An 18,979-nucleotide genomic window follows, 5' to 3' on the forward strand; every position below is an offset into this window, starting at 1 on the left:
GGGGGGGGAGGGGGGTATTGTCATTTTTATTTTCTATTTTGCGTTTGATATTCATATTAAAATTAAATTTGAATTCATACGTTATAGACTCATTTCTGAATTTTGTTAATAACGCTTCAAAATAGAATCTATTCTATTATAAGAGATTTCGAATTAAAGCATTTGAATTTTAATGGACATGTCCTACATGTGTTGTGTTTCCAAAAAGAAGTTGTAGAGTACGTAGATTCATTAATGATGAGATGACAGGCGGATGTAGCAAATTGAAAGATCAAATTATGATCAAACCTATCGAAAATATGCTTCGATCAAAATAAGTTGGATCAAAACGGATTAAATAACACATCATAATGCAATCGGACATAATCTAATATTTCAACGTTGTAAGGTGTATTCGGTACCGAGAAAAATGCTTTCAATTTTTTTTCATTTTAAGTTAGTCAATATTTTTGAAAAATATTTTTCCTACTGAAAATAAGTTAATTCCTTAAAAATGAGGAAACTGATTTCTCTAATGGAAATAGTTAGAGGCAGATCCACATAGAGTCCGTCGGGTGCTAAAGCACCTATTAACCGTGTAAGTTGTATGGACTATGCATATCTATGTAGAAATTAAAACGTATTAGTATAAGATTTACATAAAGCACCCAATAAACAAGTGGATTGATTGGTGCAGTGACTTATGGTGGGTGCTTAAAGTTGTTTTAGCGTTGTTGAGCCTGAGTTAGAATTTCACTCTCAACATGTTTTTTTTATATATTTTTTGAACTCCTTTAGTGAAAATTTTGACTCCGTCACTATTAAACTAAGAGAGCACCCATAATTTTAAAATCCTAAATCCGCCACCAGAAATAGCTGAAAATAAGTTTAACAAATGATATTCCACATTTACAATATCTTCCATCCTCCAACAACTTCATAACCTCTATCGCCATCACCCCACACCCTTACCTCCACTCCTACCGCTTATAATAATTATCTAAATTATATGTAAATACTTTTAAGACAATAATTTTTACTTACTTATCGAACAACATTTTAGATGTACTCACACTCTTAAATTACCTAGTTTCTCCATCCAAATTACATGGTTCAAGGTGAAATAAAGAATAGAATATTGAAAATATCAATTCAAGGTAACCTCGGATGGTCAAATGGGACTCACTTCGACTCGAGGGCCGAGCCAACTTAGGTCATATGTCATATTACTTCTGTTCTATTTTACCTGTCGTTTTTACGGGAAAAAAAATAAATGATTCAAAATAATTATCATTCTAAAAAATTAAGGTATAGTTAGTTATTTATTTCCATTTTTATTTGTAATCATAAATATTATGGGAAATAAAAAGAAGCATTAAATAAAGTCAATTTATCCATTAAATCACTTTAGAGTCTCAATTAATTTAAATTTAAACTATATAAAACACATTCTTGTCGCAGTTTTTTCACTCTCAAACTTCAAACCTACTATCTCTATACTTGAGGACAGAGGATGTGGTCATAATCCTGGTTAAAATAGATTTCAAATTGTGTACATATTAATCGTCTGTTTGATTAAACTTTTGAAAAGTCAAAACTATTTATTTTTAAAAAGTGAGATCTCTGGTCAAATTTTTCAGAAAAAATAAGTATTTCAGCAGCAAAAACTATTTTTTTCGAAAGCTAAAAAACTTATTTTTACTCAAAAGTACCTTTTTAAAAGGTCCACTTAGAAACACTTGCAAATTTTTTAGCCAAACACAAACAGTATCTACTCAGAAAAACATAATAGTAATTCAAAATAAATTAATTTTAGAAGTTTAGACACACAAGCTATAAAATCTATCTATTATGAGAGTCCACATGTGAAATGTCAATACAATAAAATACAACACAATATATTATAAAATAGTACTTTCTTTGTCCCAATTTATGTGACTTACTTTTCTTTTTAGTCAGTACCACAAAGAATGACATATTTCTATCATTCCTTTTTAACTTTAAAATGTATATTTTATCCTTAATGAAATGATTTATAGCCACGCAAAATTCTACATCATTCATTTTAGACCACAAGTTTTAAAAGTTTTTCTTTCTTTTTTAAATTTCGTAGCGAGTCAAACTACCTCCCATAAAATGAGACGAAGGGAGTAATACATAACAATCATCCAAATAGAATGTTAGAAACTCTGAAAATGAAAAAAAAATCTTATTAGCAACGCCGCCTAAAATATAAACACTGTAATGCACAAATTCAAATTTAGTCGAGCAAGCCCACCAAGAATATATAAAATTAAACAATACCTTTTTTTGAGCAACAAATATAACAGCCTTTAAAAAAAAAAAAATCTAGAGTGATACCTGACATACACAGTTATCATGTTCCCTAGAAAAGAAAAAAACTTTACTTAGATTCCTCCATTTTAGCACTATGTGTTCCTCCTCTTCACGTGCTTCCTTTCAAGAACCGCACTTATTGCTACATAGTACTCCAAAAAATACCAATTACCCTTCTTGTGGTGTGTGTAAAAAAAACACTGTCCCTATCCCATTTTTATACTTATCAAAAAGCAAAAAAAACAGGGATGTCAACTGAAAAATCCCATTTTTTCTAACAAAAAAATGGAAAATCAAGACCAAGTTCAAGACTTTACCTGTTTTTACCAGCACCCATTAGGGGTTTTCATGTTTTTAATCCAAGAAAGAAATGTGGGGTGTGTTAAAAAGAAGGAAAAATGGATACCATTTATCCAAATTTTGTTGTTTTTGCAGCTGATGATTTGTGGAGCTCAGTTAGCTTTAGGTCAAGTTTGGGATGGTGTAGTTATCACTGAGGCAAATTATCAAGCACTTGAGGCGCTTAAACATGAGTTAGTTGATCCCAGAGGGTATTTAAGTAGCTGGAATGATAGTGGTTATGGAGCTTGTTCTGGTACTTGGGTTGGCATAAAATGTGCTCAAGGACAAGTTATTGTTATTCAGCTTCCGTTAAAAGGATTTGGGGGAAGAATCACTGAAAGTATTGGTCAATTTCAAGCACTCAGAAAACTTAGTTTTCATGATAATGAAATTGGTGGTTCAGTGCCTTCATCTTTGGGTTTTTTACCCAATCTAAGAGGTGTTCAATTGTACAATAACAGGTTTTCTGGTTCTATTCCTGGTTCACTTGGTTTATGTCCAGCTTTACAAACACTTGAACTTAGTAACAATTCTTTATCTGGTGCAATCCCTGATAGTCTTGTGAATTCATCTAAGCTTTATAGACTTAATCTTAGTTACAATTTATTGTCTGGTTCCATTCCTGTTAGTATAACTCAATCGCGCTCTCTAGTCTTTATTGACTTGAAATATAACAACTTGACAGGGTCTATTCCGGATTCTTGGGGTGGAAATGGAGATAGACAGTTTAAATTAGAGTCGTTGACGCTTGATCATAACTCTTTGTCTGGTGGAATTCCTGTTTCTTTTGGGAAGTTGAGTGAGCTTCTTGAGATTTCGTTGAGTCATAATCGTATCGTTGGTGTCATCCCAAATGATATTGGAAGGCTTAGTATGGTTAGGAATCTTGATTTTTCTTATAATGAGATTAATGGTAGTTTGCCAGAGAGTATAACCAATCTGTCCTCCCTCATGGTTCTCAACTTGGAAAGTAACAATCTTGATGGTGAAATCCCGTTGGATGTAAAGAAGTTGCAAAAGTTGTCGTTTCTTAACCTGAGGAATAACCGGTTTAGAGGTGATATTCCAGCTGCTATCGGGGACATTTCTGGTCTAGTCATGATAGATTTGTCTCGTAACAATCTAACCGGAGAAATCCCAGAGTCTGTTAGTGAGTTACCTAATCTTAGTTCCTTTAATGTTTCATATAACTCTCTGTCTGGTCCTGTTCCTACTTATCTTGCTAAGAAATTCAATTCAAGTGTGTTTGTGGGTAATGTTCAGTTATGTGGCTATAATACTTTGAATCCATGTCCTGTTACGCCTTCTCCAGTTACACGAGGTAGTAAACGAAGTATTAAAGACATTATTCTCATAGTAGTAGGGTGTCTTATAATAGTCTTGTTTCTACTCTGTTGCATTCTTCTCTGCTGTTTGATCAAGAAAAGAGGTGTGGCCAAAAAAGCAAAAGATGTAAAGGATGTTCCTCCAACTGCCGGAGAAGTTGAGGCGGCTGGGGATAACGGAGGAAAACTTGTCCATTTTGGTGGAGGTATGATGTTCAGTGCAGATGATCTTCTATGTGCTACTGCAGATATATTGGGAAAGAGTACTTACGGTACGGTGTATAGGGCTACATTAGAAGATGGAAGTCAAGTTGCAGTGAAAAGAATGAGAGAAAAGATCACGAAAGTTCAGAGGGAATTCGAGAAAGAAGTCAACGTTCTTGGAAAGATAAGGCATCCGAATCTTCTGGCTATTAGGTCTTATTACTTAGGTACGAAAGGCGAGAAGCTTCTTATTTTCGACTACATGCCTAAAGGAAGTCTCTCAAATTTTCTTCATGGTAAGCAGAAAACAGATTTCCATTTGACATTCTTTTGCTTCTGTTTTTTTGAGAATCAGATACTTTCTCTGTCTCATTTTAACGTAATGAAAATTGGATTATGTATCATATCGGAAACAACTTCTCTAACTCACACAACGTAGGTAAGGTCTACGTACACTCTACACTCCCCACTCCCCAGACCTCACTTGTGAGATCGCATGGGGAGGAAATTGTTATGGAGGGGGTAATATAGCTTTATTGTTTTTGTTGCAGCTCGTGGACCGGATACACCAATTGATTGGCCAACAAGGATGAGAATAGCAAAAGGGACGACGAGGGGATTGCTGTACCTTCATACTGATGCCAACATCATTCATGGGAATCTTACATCAAGCAATGTTCTACTTGATGAAAACACAGATGCAATAATTGCAGATTATGGCCTTTCACGCCTTGTAGCTGCTGCTGCAAATTCAAATGTTATGGCCACAGCAGGGGCACTTGGTTATCGTGCACCTGAGCTTAATAAGCTCAAGAAAGCCAACGTGAAGACGGATGTCTACAGCCTCGGAGTCATCATACTTGAACTCCTAACTGGAAAGTCTCCAGGTGAGGCAGTGAATGGTGTAGATTTGCCTAGAAAGGTGGCGTCAATTGTGAAAGAGGAGGGAACAAAAGAGGTATTCGATTTGGAACTAATGAGGGATGCATCCATAATTGGTGATGAATTGTTAGTTACACTAAAATTGGCTTTGCACTGTGTTGATCCCTCGCCATCAGCTCGACCAGAACTTCAGCAAATTCTCCAGCAACTGGAAGACATTAGGCGTGAAACGCCAACTGCAGGTCCCTCGACAAGTTACTAGATACTCAGTTTTTGATTTTATTAACATGATTCTTTCATTCTTGAATTTCATTGCTAGAGTACTAGATCTGTTTCAAGTGTCTTTAAATAAAAGTGTGCAACATTGTGAAAAGTGTTTGAGCTTAATGGATTCCTAAATACCATCCCCTTTTGGCCTAAAGAACATAACTTGAGATTGAGGTTTCTCTCACTACATACATCCTAAAATTTTACATGTTTTATCACTTCGAAACAACTTTAAATATACCAAAAGCACCTTTTATTTTAGTTATATATATACATTGATGATGTAAAAAATATAATCTCTACGACTCTACGTACACATATATATATATAGTTAAAATGTTATTTCGTTCAAGAATTTATATAAAGATGACATTCCAATTCAGAGGCACGATAAAAGTTTGGGATTCTAAATTTTAGGATAGAAGAGAAAAATATTGCAAAACATGCTTCTTCTTTTTTTAAAAAAAAAAGAGAAACTTTTGTTGATAGTGGGGTTCGAGAACCCACAACTCTAGCATGAAAAACATTTTCACAGCCCCTTCATTATCACTAAACCGTCAATCAGTTTTGTTAAGAAGTTCACAAGTTAATATACATATATATATTCATTTAATTTTCTAATACACATATAGAGTCTATAGAAAAGCTAGTAAGTTCGTCGACCACCCATAACCAACAGCCTCAACCACAACTACCACTAGGAGTGGCAAACGAGCGAGTCGAGTCGAATATGAGTCGATCAAAAAACGAGTTAAATAAAAATGAATAAGTTACTCGACTCGATTCACATTTTAAATGGGTAAAAATGATTTACCCAATGGATAATATGGGTACCCATATTTATCCATATTATAATAGAAATCTTGTTAAAAGCTTTAAAACCAAAAATAATTGAAGTTTTTTTTTATCACTTCATTCCACCCCCTACCACTCCTCCCCTACCCCGCTATCCCAAAAAAATGTAAAAAATAAAAAAATAAAAAATAACCACCCCATGATCAGCAGGCAAATGCTTAACTTATGCTCAAGAATTAGCCTACTTATAGTAAAAATAATAATAAAGGAAATGAGAACACAAAAATGAATTCAAACTTATTTCACATACTCAAAAACGTCCAAAACATATAGTAGATGTAACCTGGTGCACTATTCAAGATGTAATAAATCATAAGGACGATAACAAGTGGTAATCGACGAATATGCATTAATTCGAAACCAAGCAACCTTTTATCATACAACAGCCATGAGCCAAGCAAAGAACAAAGTCAATCGAGGAAGCAACAAAACAAACTGAAATGAGTTAAAATCAAAAGGGGGTTTACCTTTTCGAGAGCAGCGAATCGGGACGGCTACAAGCTCAAAGCGACTTCACCACTTACTTCAAAACTCGAGCGATGAAATCAGAATATCCAAATCGATTTTAAACGAAGACCCTTTCAGAACCTAGAACTAAAAATGCATTCCAAATTTCTCAAGTGCAAAAATTAATTGTTCAAGAAAAATTTCCAGAAAAACCAAAAAAACCCCTCCTAAACAATGAATAAGAAGGGGTATTATATAGATGGGGGAATTAGGGCTCGGATTCTCGGGGGAAAGGATAGAATAGGAATTCTCCCACTCAATCCTCAATTCAAAAAATTTCAAGAACCAAAGAGCTGCTCGTTTTTACAAGAAATCAACCCAAATCCCACGAAATCCGGATGACAAGATTAAGATGGGCGGCTGTTGCAGAGATTTGGACTGCTGTTGCTTTGACATTTTTGGATTTGCGTCTGGGGAAGAGGAAGACGCTGGCAGGGGCTGTTTTGGTACTGTATGGATGTTGTTTATCGTATTGTAGTGTTGGAATTGTGAAGGGAAAGGGGATGGGGGTTGGCTGGAATTGCTACTGCTGTACGTATGTATTGTATTGTTGTTATATGTATTGTATTGTTGTGGGTTTGGGTTTATGGGTATGGTTGGAATGGAAAAGAATTGGGCTAGGGGTAATTGATTTGGGCTGCTGGAGGGAGTATAATGGGCTGGGAATTTATTTGTGATTGGAAATGGGAATTGGGCCTGCTGGAGTGAAACAAAAGGGCCCAAAACCCCACCCCCCTATCCCAAAAAAAAAGACTTTCTTACTACCCCACCCTTTATCACTTTTTGTTTGTTTGTGTGAATGTACATTTTTTATCTATTTAATTACCCACTTTTAAATGGGTAATATATGTATTATTCGTTTTTACTTATTTTTAAATGAGTTGGATACCCAACCCATTTAAAATGGGTAAATATGAGCGAATACCCATATTAATTATCCATTCTGCCACCCCTAGCTACCACTATAGCTAAATCACCACAATCAGTAATTGCCATAATTATTGGTCATCACAATCATATTCTACAAGTGAAGTTTGAGGAAAATATAGCGTATGCATATCTTCTCCCTATCTTTGTCAGGTAAAAAAATTGTTTTCAATAATAATCGTGTTTCAAAACATGTTAGCGAAAAATGCACAAGTAAAAAGCTACAATAACCACCGCTAACAATCATTTACAATTATTATATCAACCGTCATTACCATAATAGTATCGTATATATAAGTATTTCGTATGATACTCAGTATTTTGGTATTTCATAGATACCAAATTTCATACTAAATATAAAAAAAAAATGAAATGAAATTGAAATGCATACCGTATGTCATATACTCCGTATTAAATATTGAAATAGTCCCTGCCGTGCACATTTGTGCTACATATTTACAAATTACAAAATCTCTAGAAAGAAATAAAGGAATAAAATTGTAACACGTGCATTCTTCTCTTCTTTTTTTTTCTTTTTAAATGCTCCAAAACGAGGAAAGGAAAGACAAGAAGTCAAAGAGGGGTTGGGGGAGATTTAAAAAAGGCAGTCCGATACACTAAAGCTCGCGCTATGCACAGGGTTTGGAGAAAGGTTCGATCATAAGGGCCTATTCTACGTAATCTTACATTGCATTTCTATCAAAGCTTGTTTCCAATGATTTAACTCGTAATCTTCTGATCACATGACAACAACTTTACCCGTTACTTTAGAGCTCTAGGGGGAGATTGTGTTTTTTTTTTTTAAAAAAAGTTTTTGACAGACCACCTACTTAAAGACATAACTAATAAAAATCAAAGTTTGTTTTTGTAGGTTTCTCTAACAGAACTTATAGTTAGAATTCAAAACCAATCAAATCTTTAAAAGGATTACTTAAATAGACAAAACCAAACAGAAGAAGACTTTTGTAGTCTTTAATTTCATCATCACTAGACTTTATCCTATTACGTTTTTACCATACTTTAGTTATAATCTTTTAACAACCAAACTGTCACTTTTCTGAAGATTTTAATCATCATCTATTAGTGACTTCGGGTGTAGTAGGATTTTATAATTTCACCAATGACTTTTACCTCCTCGTCGTAACAGAGTCAGGAATTTATACTAGAATGTCATATCGGGAGTTGAACCTACAATAATAACACCACCTACGATTTCGCTCCCAAATAAGTTGAGATCGTCCATATGAATCCTCACTTTTTCATTTAAACTCATTTCATATCATCATATTAAACAAAATAAAAGTGAAAAATAAGCTTTATATGTATATGCATTGATACCAAGTATCTGTAGGTCTATCGAGACAACTTCCTTCCATGTGATTTCTAGATACTACCCCTTCTCCTTTTAACACCTTAATGTACCATATTTTCACACCTACAAATTAGTGCATCTGTAGGTTGACGCAGAACATGTGAACTTAATATCTAAAGCAACTGTTGAACCCTTAACACTAGAATATTCCCTTATATTGAAGGGATTCAACGGTTTATATATTATAATAAAAAAATTATTTTTATCCTATTTATCCGGTATAATATTTTCCGACAAAAGAAATTCAATTGGACTCCCTTGAATTTTAGTCATAACAACAACTCCAATTAGTTGGATAACAGCACATCGTTAATGTTAAGTAAAAACCATAGAAGTGATTTTTCAAAGAAAGAGACTTCTAGTGTAAGCATTTTTCATGAAAATTTATGCAGTTAGATAGGTCAAGTGGGTGAACCAATATAGCTCAACAGGGTTCAACTAAGTTTTGATAATATTATCTGTCAACCTCAGAAAATTTTTATCTCTACTTCTTCCCCTATAAAAGCAGACCCCTCAACTCTACTATCTTTCATAAACAAGCACTGACTTGCATTTCTACTAATACTCGAATCGAGTTTTAGAAAAAAAGGAAAACAAATGGAGGCCTTCAAGAGCATTGTCAAACCTTTGTGCTATTTCTTGTTTCTGTGCATTTTGCTTCTCTTTGCAGATGCAGCATCTGCGAAAACGCATTACCATGATTTTGTTGTAAGCCATCCAAGATTTCGCTTCTTTGGTATCTGCTAAGTGCTAACATTTCATAAATTTTACAAATTCTACGATACTGACCTCTGTTTTTGTGGAACAGATTCAAGCAACACCAGTGAAGAGGCTGTGCAAAACCCACAACACCATAACGGTGAATGGACAATTCCCTGGACCAACATTAGAAGTAAACAACGGGGATACTCTAGTGGTCAAAGTTGTCAATCGAGCTCGATATAATGTCACAATTCACTGGTACGTTCATGCATGCAGAACTCAAATGAACTGATATATGTTACTCCAATGAATAAGACATGATTAAGTTTCATATGACCTTTTCTCTTACTTTTTTATACTATTTTGTTGTGTTTCAAAAGGCATGGAGTTAGGCAAATGAGGACAGCATGGGCAGACGGACCAGAATTTATCACTCAGTGCCCAATTAGACCGGGAAAGAGTTACACTTACCGGTTCACAATTCAAGGACAAGAAGGGACACTTTGGTGGCACGCCCACAGCTCATGGCTCAGGGCTACTGTTTATGGAGCTCTAATTATTCACCCAAAAGGAGGAAGCTATCCATTTCCTAAGCCCAAAAGAGAAACACCTATTCTGCTTGGTAATAATTCTACCTTCTCTTATCATCGGAAGCTTTGACCAATTTTCAAAAACAATACCCTTCTGTCCCATTTCATGTGCCCCTGTTTGACTGAAAAGGATAGTGGTTCACATAAAATCCAACAGAGGGGGTACTAGTTATGCATCTGCTCATATTCTGTTTCCTTTTAGAAATATTGTTGAAATGATAATTTGGAAATGCTGATCAGGTGAGTGGTGGAATGCAAACCCAATCGATGTTGTAAGAGAGGCTACAAGAACAGGAGCAGCTCCTAATGTATCAGATGCTTACACCATCAATGGTCAACCAGGTGACCTCTACAAGTGTTCCAGTCAAGGTTAGCTCTAAATTCTAGTCTCACAGAAAATTTTAAACAGGTAACCATGAAATTTGCATCAGAAAGAAATTGTGTCTCGACTCTTTTGTACAGACGGTCAAGATTACTTCAAAAAGCAAAATTATTTTGTTCAAATACTCAAGACAGTAAAATCATCTAACACTCTTAAAAGATCAAATAATAGAAGCAAATTTATACATGGTAAAAGGAATAATTTCCAGCTAACAATGTATGCTAGCATTCACTAAACTATGATATGATATCTTACTGGTTCAGGACATGTTTTAATAGAAATCATATTTATGCAGATACCAACATAGTTCATACAGACTCTGGCGAAACCAACCTCCTTCGAGTTATCAATGCTGGAATGAACCAGGAGCTTTTCTTTACTGTGGCAAACCACAAGTTTACTGTTGTTGGAGCAGATGCCTCATATGTTAAACCCTTCACTACATCAGTCCTTATGCTTGGACCAGGCCAGACAACTGATGTCCTTATCAAAGCTGATCAGCCACCAAGCAGATACTACATGGCAGCACGTGCCTACGCAAGTGCTCAAGGCGCCCCCTTTGATAATACCACAACAACAGCCATCCTCGAGTACAAGACATCTTCTTGTTCTTCCAATTGTGTCAAGACCAATCCAGTTTTCCCATCTCTACCAGCATATAATGACACAGCCACTGCTACAGCCTTCACAACAAAATTCAGAAGCCCAAGAAAGGTCGAGGTACCCAAGGAAATCGATGAAAATCTATTCTTCACTGTTGGGCTAGGACTTAACAATTGTCCAAGAGGTGCACGCTCTAAAAACTGTCAAGGTCCAAATGGAACTCGATTCACTGCCAGTATGAACAATATATCTTTTGTGCTACCATCCAATTTTTCCCTGCTACAAGCACATCACAATGGCATTCCTGGTGTTTTCTCAACTGATTTCCCAGCTGTGCCACCTGTAAAATTTGATTATACTGGCAATGTAAGCCGGTCTTTATGGCAACCTATTCGAGGAACTAAGCTGTACAAGCTGAAATATGGCGCAAGAGTGCAAGTTGTGTTACAGGGGACTAATATCTCCACAGCTGAGAACCACCCAATTCACCTTCACGGATATGATTTCTACATCATTGCAGAGGGTTTCGGTAACTTTAATCCAAAAAGAGATGCATCTAAATTCAACCTTGTTGATCCACCACTCAGAAACACAGCCAGTGTGCCCGTTAATGGATGGGCAGTCATTAGATTTGTCGCTGACAATCCAGGTAAGATAAATACTAATATGCTAATATTCTATACAATGTCACATTTCAATGATACAAACTTAACAATATTAACTTAATACAGGAGTGTGGCTAATGCACTGTCACTTGGATGTTCACATTACCTGGGGTTTGGCCATGGCGTTCCTCGTTGAAAACGGAGTCAGCCAATTGGAATCATTGGAAACTCCACCAGTAGATCTGCCTGTCTGCTGATAACTGGAACAAGCAACATAATACAAAATTCAAAGCCCTAGAGAAATCAATTTAATTGCTTTAGTAATTCCAAGTGATATTGTTCCCCCCTTTTAGGGCAAGTTCTTTTTTTTTTTTGTTTGCTCTACTACATTTTCCCCCTTTTTCCTAGAATTTATGGTCAATATAGTGCCAAAAATTGCTATGTAATACACCAGATATCTTAGAATTAAGGCAGCATATTGCCCAGATTAAACCAGTTGTATTGTTTCGAGTGCAGAAGAATTTACTTGAGTTTTGAACTAAACTTGAATCTCACATTGCTATAACAACAACAACAACAACAAATCCAGTATAGTATATCAAGAGCATACAATGTACGCAGACCTTACCACTACCTCAAGGAGATAAAGAGTAAACAGTAAAGTGGTTGCTTCCGAAAGACTCTCCGTTAGTGTAACGAACATCAGAGCAACAGTAAGAATTGCATAAATAGTACGTAATAAATTGGGGGAAAAAGACAGATCACTTTGGAGAAATTAAGCGAAAAAGCAGACCTAATCAATCGTTACCTTCGCGTTCCATGATTGCAATGTTTGTTCATCAGCCTTTGAGCTTCAGTTCCTCCGGGCTCTGGCGGTCAATATGGTGGGGGCATTGGTACGTTTTCCCGCCGGCGACTGAAGTACTCCGATCAGCATAATTTGTGATTTCAGCAAATTTTGCTTGCAAACATTTTCTTTTGGCAAAAGTAAATACTTAATTGAGTTTATAATTAAATACTTATAAATATTTGGTATAAATTTTTTTAGTACACATATAAAATTTATCCTTAGTAAAAGTAATTGAATTTTCTTGAACACTACCATATACGTTAGATTCGACACTACTTCTACGTAACAAAAAGAAAAAAATAATTCACGCAAATTCGTGTTAATACATAAATATGTCATTTAATTTAGTTTCGTTCTTCAATTTTGAGTGTGCATAAGTAGATACGCACTTCTTATGTTGCAATTATGTGTCCTATGTGGCACCTTGTGTGTAGCCCGTACACTATATCACGTAGAACGTGTGTGTCTAGTGTTTAATTTTATACAAATTTCAGTATTTACTTGTGCAGGCTTCAAGTTAGAAGACATAGATATTAGATGAAATCAAGTTAAAAGATATATTTATGTATAATAAAAAAAAGAGCTAAAATATGTGTGCGCGCAACATGAAAGTAAACTCAATAGTTTTGTATAAGCATTAACAAATTTTTTAATTATATTTTAAGTTAAATTGTTACACAAATTTATATAACCCAAAAATATTAAATCCATCCCTAAATAAGGATTATGGAGAAGTTTAAGGATAAGAGAATAATTCCTTCTATTTCAATTTATTTTCTGATTTTATTTTATTTTGAATAAAGAATTTTTTTAAAATTTATGGTCTTAAATTAAAAATACGTAAAATGTTCTAAAAAATTCTTTAATCTTACGATCTTAAACAAGATATATATTTTTCTTGTTAATAAAATATATTGCTCTCTCTCCTTGCAATAAAAAAAAAAACAAGATATGTGAAATGTTGAAATTTAGATGTTTTCAAAAAAGAAAGAGCATATGTTTAACGAACTAAAAATAAATAAGACAAATAAATTAAAACCGCGTAACAGACCACCTACTCAAGACATCATTTATCAGATCAAGTGTTTGTTTATATATAGTTAGAAAAAGGAACTGAGAACCAATAAGATGTTTTAGAAAGTGCTAATTTAATAGACACAACAAACTGAAGAAGACTCTTTACCATCTTTAACCTCATCATCCACTACATTTGATGCAATCTAGGTTAAGTAGCATTTTTAATTCTATAAATTCCTTGCAAAATTGTCATTGTTATGGACGATTAGTCAATACACAAAAACCTATCTAATTAGTACAATCTCCGTCACAATTTATGTGATATAATTTGATTTGGAATATAGTTTACGAAAATTCAGTAACTTTAGTCTATGTACATTTTATAGTTAGACGTTCAGATATGGAATCGTCCAAATTCAGTAACTTTGATCCAAATTTTATTTGTCTTAAGAAAATCATTCAATATGTATTAATTTAGAACTCAATAACTTAAAAAGAACTAAAAATTCTAAACTCGTAAACTTCATATCCTGAGTTACCCAATGGTTCAAAACAAAACAAAAAACATAATGAGATATTTACGTTTTAACTAATTCTTGGCCACTACTTTACAAGAGTTTTAATAAGTAAACAAATTGCTGTTTACAGCTACGTCGGTCCCTTGGAGTTGAAATATAGTGAGATAAGTCATTTTTTAATTACCTTAAGAGCTTTGATGACATTAGTTTATTAAACTACTAAATAACAACATCAACAATAATATACTCAGTGTAATTCCACAAGTGAAGTTTAAAAAGAATAAAGTGTACGCAGACCTTATTCTTACCTCGTAGAGATAGAACATTATTTCAGATAGACCCTTAGCTTAAATAAAGTCTACCTAACGGTTTGAAAAGGGGATATAGATAGGGCCGGATCTAGAGATAGCGAGGGGATTCACCTGAACCCTCGACAAAAAATTATATTATATATAAGGTGTTTTTAAAAAAAATTATGTATAGATTTTTAATCCCTTGAATATAAGATTAGATATTGGTTCAGTGGTTGAACGAGTTCAAAATTTACTTTGATTCTATGTTCTAATCTCAAGCATTATATTTTTCGATTTGTTTAAACCTCTTGTTGAAAATTCTAGATCCGCCAGTAGATACAAATATGTGAGTAATAACAACAACAACAACAACAACAAAACAATGTGAAATAGAAAGTAACACACCTCAAACATGAAAAAGAACACTAACGACAACACAATAATAATGCAATAATCGGAACAAAAAAAAAAGCACCACTAGCCGAAATCGAAGATCAAGAAACTACGAAAATAGTATAAATACATTGTATGTCAAGCACAAACTCTGAATCAGAAAAGCTCAAAACTTCATCTTTTATCAATTTGTGATTGATGAAGATAGGTGGAAGGTGGTATCATAATCATCACAATAAACAATAGCTATGTTGCTCGGACTCTTCTAAAATGTCATCGAGTATGTGTCGATCCTTCACTAGTGCATTTTTGGAGAGTCCGCGCAACTTAGAACAGCATCTTGCTGTATAACATCACATTGCTAATGTGAAGCAAAATCTAATTAGTCAAGTAGTTATAGTGCAAGGCATTGTTCATGAAAAATGCTGCTGTTAGATAAGTTAAGTGGATGAATCAATCAGTTCTACAGAGCTTAACTAAGTTTTTTTGGTAACATAATCTGTCAACCTCACACAACTTTTATCTATAAAAAAAGATCCCTCAACTCTAAGATCTTTCACAAACAAGCACTGACTTCCATTTCTACTAATACTCGAATCGAGTTTAGTAAAAAAGGGGAACAAATGGAGGCCTTCAAAAGCATTACTAACACTTTGAGTTCTTTATGTTTTGTATGCATTTTGCTTCTCTTTGCAAATGCAGCATCTGCGAAAACTCATTATCATGATTTTGTTGTAATATATCCAAGATTTCCCTTTGTTATTTACTAACATCTCGTAAATTTTATAAATTCTATGATACTGACCTCTGTTTTTCTTGTAACAGATTCAAGCAACACTAGTGAAGAGGCTGTGCAAAATCCACAACATCATAACGGTGAATGGGAAATTCCCTGGACCAACATTGGAAGTAAACAACGGGGATACTCTAGTGGTTAACGTTGTGAATAGAGCTCGATATAATGTCACTATTCACTGGTAAGTTCATGCATGCAGAACTCAAATGAACTGATATATGTTACTCCAAAAGACTAAGACATGATTATATTTCATGACTTATATTTTACACTTTTATACTAATATGTTGTGTTTCAAAAGGCATGGCGTTAAGCAAATGAGAACCGGATGGGCAGATGGACCAGAATTTATCACTCAGTGCCCGATTAGACCTGGAAAGAGTTACACTTACCGGTTTACCATTCAAGGACAAGAAGGGACTCTTTGGTGGCACGCCCACAGCTCGTGGCTTAGGGCTACTGTTTATGGAGCTTTAATTATCAATCCAAAAGAAGGAGAAATCTATCCATTTCCAAAGCCCAAAAGAGAAACACCAATTCTGCTCGGTACTACTTCTACCTTCGCTTAACACCAGCAGAAATACTACTTAGGCATTTGCTTATATTCTGTTTCCCCTTAGAAATTTTGTCAAAATGATAGTTTTGGAAATGCTGATTAATTAGGTGAGTGGTGGAATACGAACCCTATTGACGTTGTAAGACAAGCAACAAGAACAGGAGCAGCTCCTAATCTATCTGATGCATACACCGTCAATTCTCAACCAGGTGACCTCTACAAATGTTCCAGTCAAGGTACCAAAAATTTGCCTTAGAAACTAAAATAAGACCTACAGAAGTTGTATCTCGACTGTTTTTTACACAGTCGAGATTACTTCTAAAAGCAAAAATATTTAGTAAACTTACATGCTCAGGACATATTTTCATAGAAATCATATTTATGCAGATACCACCGTAGTTCATATAGACTCTGGCGAAACCAACCTCCTTCGTGTTATCAACACTGCACTGAACCAGCAGCTTTTCTTTGCTGTGGCCAATCACAAACTTACTGTTGTTGGAGCAGATGCCTCTTATGTTAAACCCTTCACAACATCAGTCCTTATGCTCGGACCAGGCCAGACAACTGATGTCCTGATCAAAGCTGATCAACAACCAGCTCGATATTACATGGCAGCACGTGCCTATGCTAGTGCTCAAGGCGCCCCCTTTGATGATACCACAACCACAGCCATCCTCGAGTACAACACAGCTTCTTGTTCTTCGAACTGTATCAAGACCAAACCGGTTTTCCCATCTTTACCAGAATATAATGACACAGCCACTGCCACAGCCTTCACAACCAAATTCAGAAGCCCAAGAAAGGTCGAGGTTCCCAAGGAAATCGATGAAAATCTGTTCTTCACAGTTGGGCTGGGACTCGAGAACTGCCCAAGAGGTGCACCTTCCAGTTACTGTCAAGGTCCAAGTGGGACTCGATTAACTGCGAGTATGAACAATGTATCTTTTGTGCTACCATCCAATAATTCCCTGCTACAAGCACATTACCAAGGAATACCTGGTGTTTTCTCAACTGATTTCCCAGCTATGCCACCTGTAAAATTTGATTATACCGGCAACGTAAGCCAGTCTTTATGGCAACCTATTCGGGGAACTAAGCTGTACAAACTGAAATATGGGGCAAGAGTGCAAGTTGTGCTACAGGGGACTAGTATCTTTTCAGCTGAGAACCACCCAATACATCTTCACGGATATGATTTCTACATCATTGCAGAAGGTTTCGGCAACTTCAATCCAAAAACAGATACATCTAAATTCAACCTTGTTGATCCACCTCTTAGAAATACAGCAAGTGTACCCGTTAACGGATGGACAGTCATCAGATTTGTCGCGAACAATCCAGGTAAGAGAACAAATACTTATATCTCCTATTATTCCCAATTCTTTCCTATACAATTTCACATTACAATATACAAACTTAGCAATTTTAACTTAATTCAGGAGTGTGGCTAATGCACTGTCATTTGGATGTTCACATTACATGGGGCTTGGCCATGGCATTCCTCGTAGAAAACGGAGTTTGTGAATTAGAATCATTGGAAGCTCCTCCAGTAGATTTGCCTGTCTGTTGACGACTGCAAAAGCAGCATAAAACAAATTCCCCTTTTTCATCTTTATAGATAGTGGTCAAGATGGGCTTGAAGGCGGATACTCAAAAATCAATCCGCCTTCAAGCCCAGAATATCCCCAGATTACATTAATTGTATTGTAATTCTAGTGCAGATAAGGAAAAAGGTATTCAGCACTCATAGCGGAGGTAAAATTTTGAGTTTATAGGTTTTGAATTCTAGAAAAGACATCTCAATAGGTTTTCCATAAATTAATAGTTATACATATTATACACCTTGTTTGGATGGTTACCTGTTGTATTGTATTGTAAGTTTAAATACAATGTTTCTTTTGATTGTTACTTAAACTCTATTGTATCATACCTTAATATTTTCTTCTCAAACGATACAATATATTCAAACAATGATTCAGAATATAATTTTGTAGTAGCATGTACTGCTTTATTAGTTGATATTGATAGTGAAGTTGTTATAATTCATAATTTCATAATCCAAAAGTATCGATTGAAATTTCCTGAGTTAGAGTCAATTTTACTTCATCCAACTGATTACTCCTGTGTTGTTAAGAAGATTGGTAACCATATGGATGTAAATTTTGTGGATTTGGAGGGATTGCTGATATTATCTAGTTTGTCTCTGTTTCGGGATCAACTAAAATTGGCTAGCCATTACCAGAAGATGTTTTGTGCAAAACAATTGATAAACTGCTTGCTCTTGATTATGCAAAGAAAAAGGTTCTCCAATTTTTCGAGAATCGAATGGGATACTTTGCTCCCAATCTTTCTGCTGTTGTTGGGAGTGTTGTTGCTGTGCAACTTATCTGTGCTGCTGGTGATCTCTCATCCTTGGCAGAAATGCCTTGTGATGATGTCGAGCTGCTTGGCGCCAACATGAATAGGAAGTCGTTATATTAATCAAAGTGGAGTTTTCAAGACTACACCTCATTTCTTTAAGATCCAGACCTATCAGCTGCTGACTGAGAAACTAAAGTTAGCTATCTGAATGGACTCGAATTCTTCAAATTATTGAGCATTGGCAAAAGCCTCGTCTTGTTCCAGTCCCTACTGAATCTGAGCCTTGTATGAGAAAGAGAAATGGTCGTGTTCG

General features: G+C 35.2%; 3 protein-coding genes and 1 long non-coding RNA gene across 4 annotated transcripts; 3 read left to right on the top strand and 1 right to left on the bottom strand.

The window, feature by feature from the left end:
- Positions 1-2,312: 2,312 nt before the first annotated feature.
- On the top strand, positions 2,313-5,473 carry LOC102605886 (probably inactive leucine-rich repeat receptor-like protein kinase IMK2). Its single transcript, XM_006355574.2, has 2 exons — positions 2,313-4,483; positions 4,739-5,473. Exons 1-2 carry the CDS (start codon positions 2,602-2,604, stop codon positions 5,329-5,331), a joined length of 2,475 nt encoding a protein of 824 aa, XP_006355636.1. The 5' UTR covers positions 2,313-2,601; the 3' UTR covers positions 5,332-5,473.
- A 3,993-nt stretch (positions 5,474-9,466) lies between these two features.
- Positions 9,467-12,420, top strand: LOC102606225 (laccase-12-like). The gene is made up of 6 exons (XM_006355575.2): positions 9,467-9,705; positions 9,806-9,957; positions 10,080-10,321; positions 10,530-10,658; positions 10,967-11,923; positions 12,006-12,420. Exons 1-6 carry the CDS (start codon positions 9,595-9,597, stop codon positions 12,134-12,136), a joined length of 1,722 nt encoding a protein of 573 aa, XP_006355637.1. The 5' UTR covers positions 9,467-9,594; the 3' UTR covers positions 12,137-12,420.
- On the bottom strand, positions 11,533-12,887 carry LOC107062154 (uncharacterized). The gene is made up of 3 exons (XR_001474458.1): positions 12,688-12,887; positions 12,046-12,139; positions 11,533-11,614 (listed from the first exon to the last, which is right to left on the bottom strand). It is a non-coding gene; the product is annotated as an uncharacterized lncRNA (long non-coding RNA).
- Positions 12,888-15,573: 2,686 nt separating this feature from the next.
- On the top strand, positions 15,574-17,875 carry LOC102583432 (laccase-12-like). Its single transcript, XM_006355680.1, has 6 exons — positions 15,574-15,684; positions 15,776-15,927; positions 16,048-16,292; positions 16,410-16,538; positions 16,690-17,646; positions 17,745-17,875. Exons 1-6 carry the CDS (start codon positions 15,574-15,576, stop codon positions 17,873-17,875), a joined length of 1,725 nt encoding a protein of 574 aa, XP_006355742.1.
- Positions 17,876-18,979: the final 1,104 nt, after the last annotated feature.

The sequence above is a fragment of the Solanum tuberosum genome, unplaced genomic scaffold (assembly GCF_000226075.1).
Source record: "Solanum tuberosum cultivar DM 1-3 516 R44 unplaced genomic scaffold, SolTub_3.0 scf00202, whole genome shotgun sequence".
In the NCBI taxonomy this organism is placed as follows: domain Eukaryota; kingdom Viridiplantae; phylum Streptophyta; class Magnoliopsida; order Solanales; family Solanaceae; genus Solanum; species Solanum tuberosum.

What these genes read in the sequence shown, in the direction of transcription:
- LOC102605886 (XM_006355574.2), top strand. Translation starts at nt 2,602, where the DNA reads ATGGAAAATCAAGACCAAGTTCAAGACTTTACCTGTTTTTACCAGCAC. An exon ending in TCTCTCAAATTTTCTTCATG is followed by an intron (nt 4,484 to 4,738) that starts GTAAGCAGAAAA and finishes TTTTTGTTGCAG; the next exon opens with CTCGTGGACCGGATACACCA.
- LOC102583432 (XM_006355680.1), top strand. Translation starts at nt 15,574, where the DNA reads ATGGAGGCCTTCAAAAGCATTACTAACACTTTGAGTTCTTTATGTTTT. An exon ending in CTACAAATGTTCCAGTCAAG is followed by an intron (nt 16,539 to 16,689) that starts GTACCAAAAATT and finishes ATATTTATGCAG; the next exon opens with ATACCACCGTAGTTCATATA. An exon ending in ATTTGTCGCGAACAATCCAG is followed by an intron (nt 17,647 to 17,744) that starts GTAAGAGAACAA and finishes AACTTAATTCAG; the next exon opens with GAGTGTGGCTAATGCACTGT.
- LOC102606225 (XM_006355575.2), top strand. Translation starts at nt 9,595, where the DNA reads ATGGAGGCCTTCAAGAGCATTGTCAAACCTTTGTGCTATTTCTTGTTT. An exon ending in TATAATGTCACAATTCACTG is followed by an intron (nt 9,958 to 10,079) that starts GTACGTTCATGC and finishes GTGTTTCAAAAG; the next exon opens with GCATGGAGTTAGGCAAATGA. An exon ending in CTACAAGTGTTCCAGTCAAG is followed by an intron (nt 10,659 to 10,966) that starts GTTAGCTCTAAA and finishes ATATTTATGCAG; the next exon opens with ATACCAACATAGTTCATACA.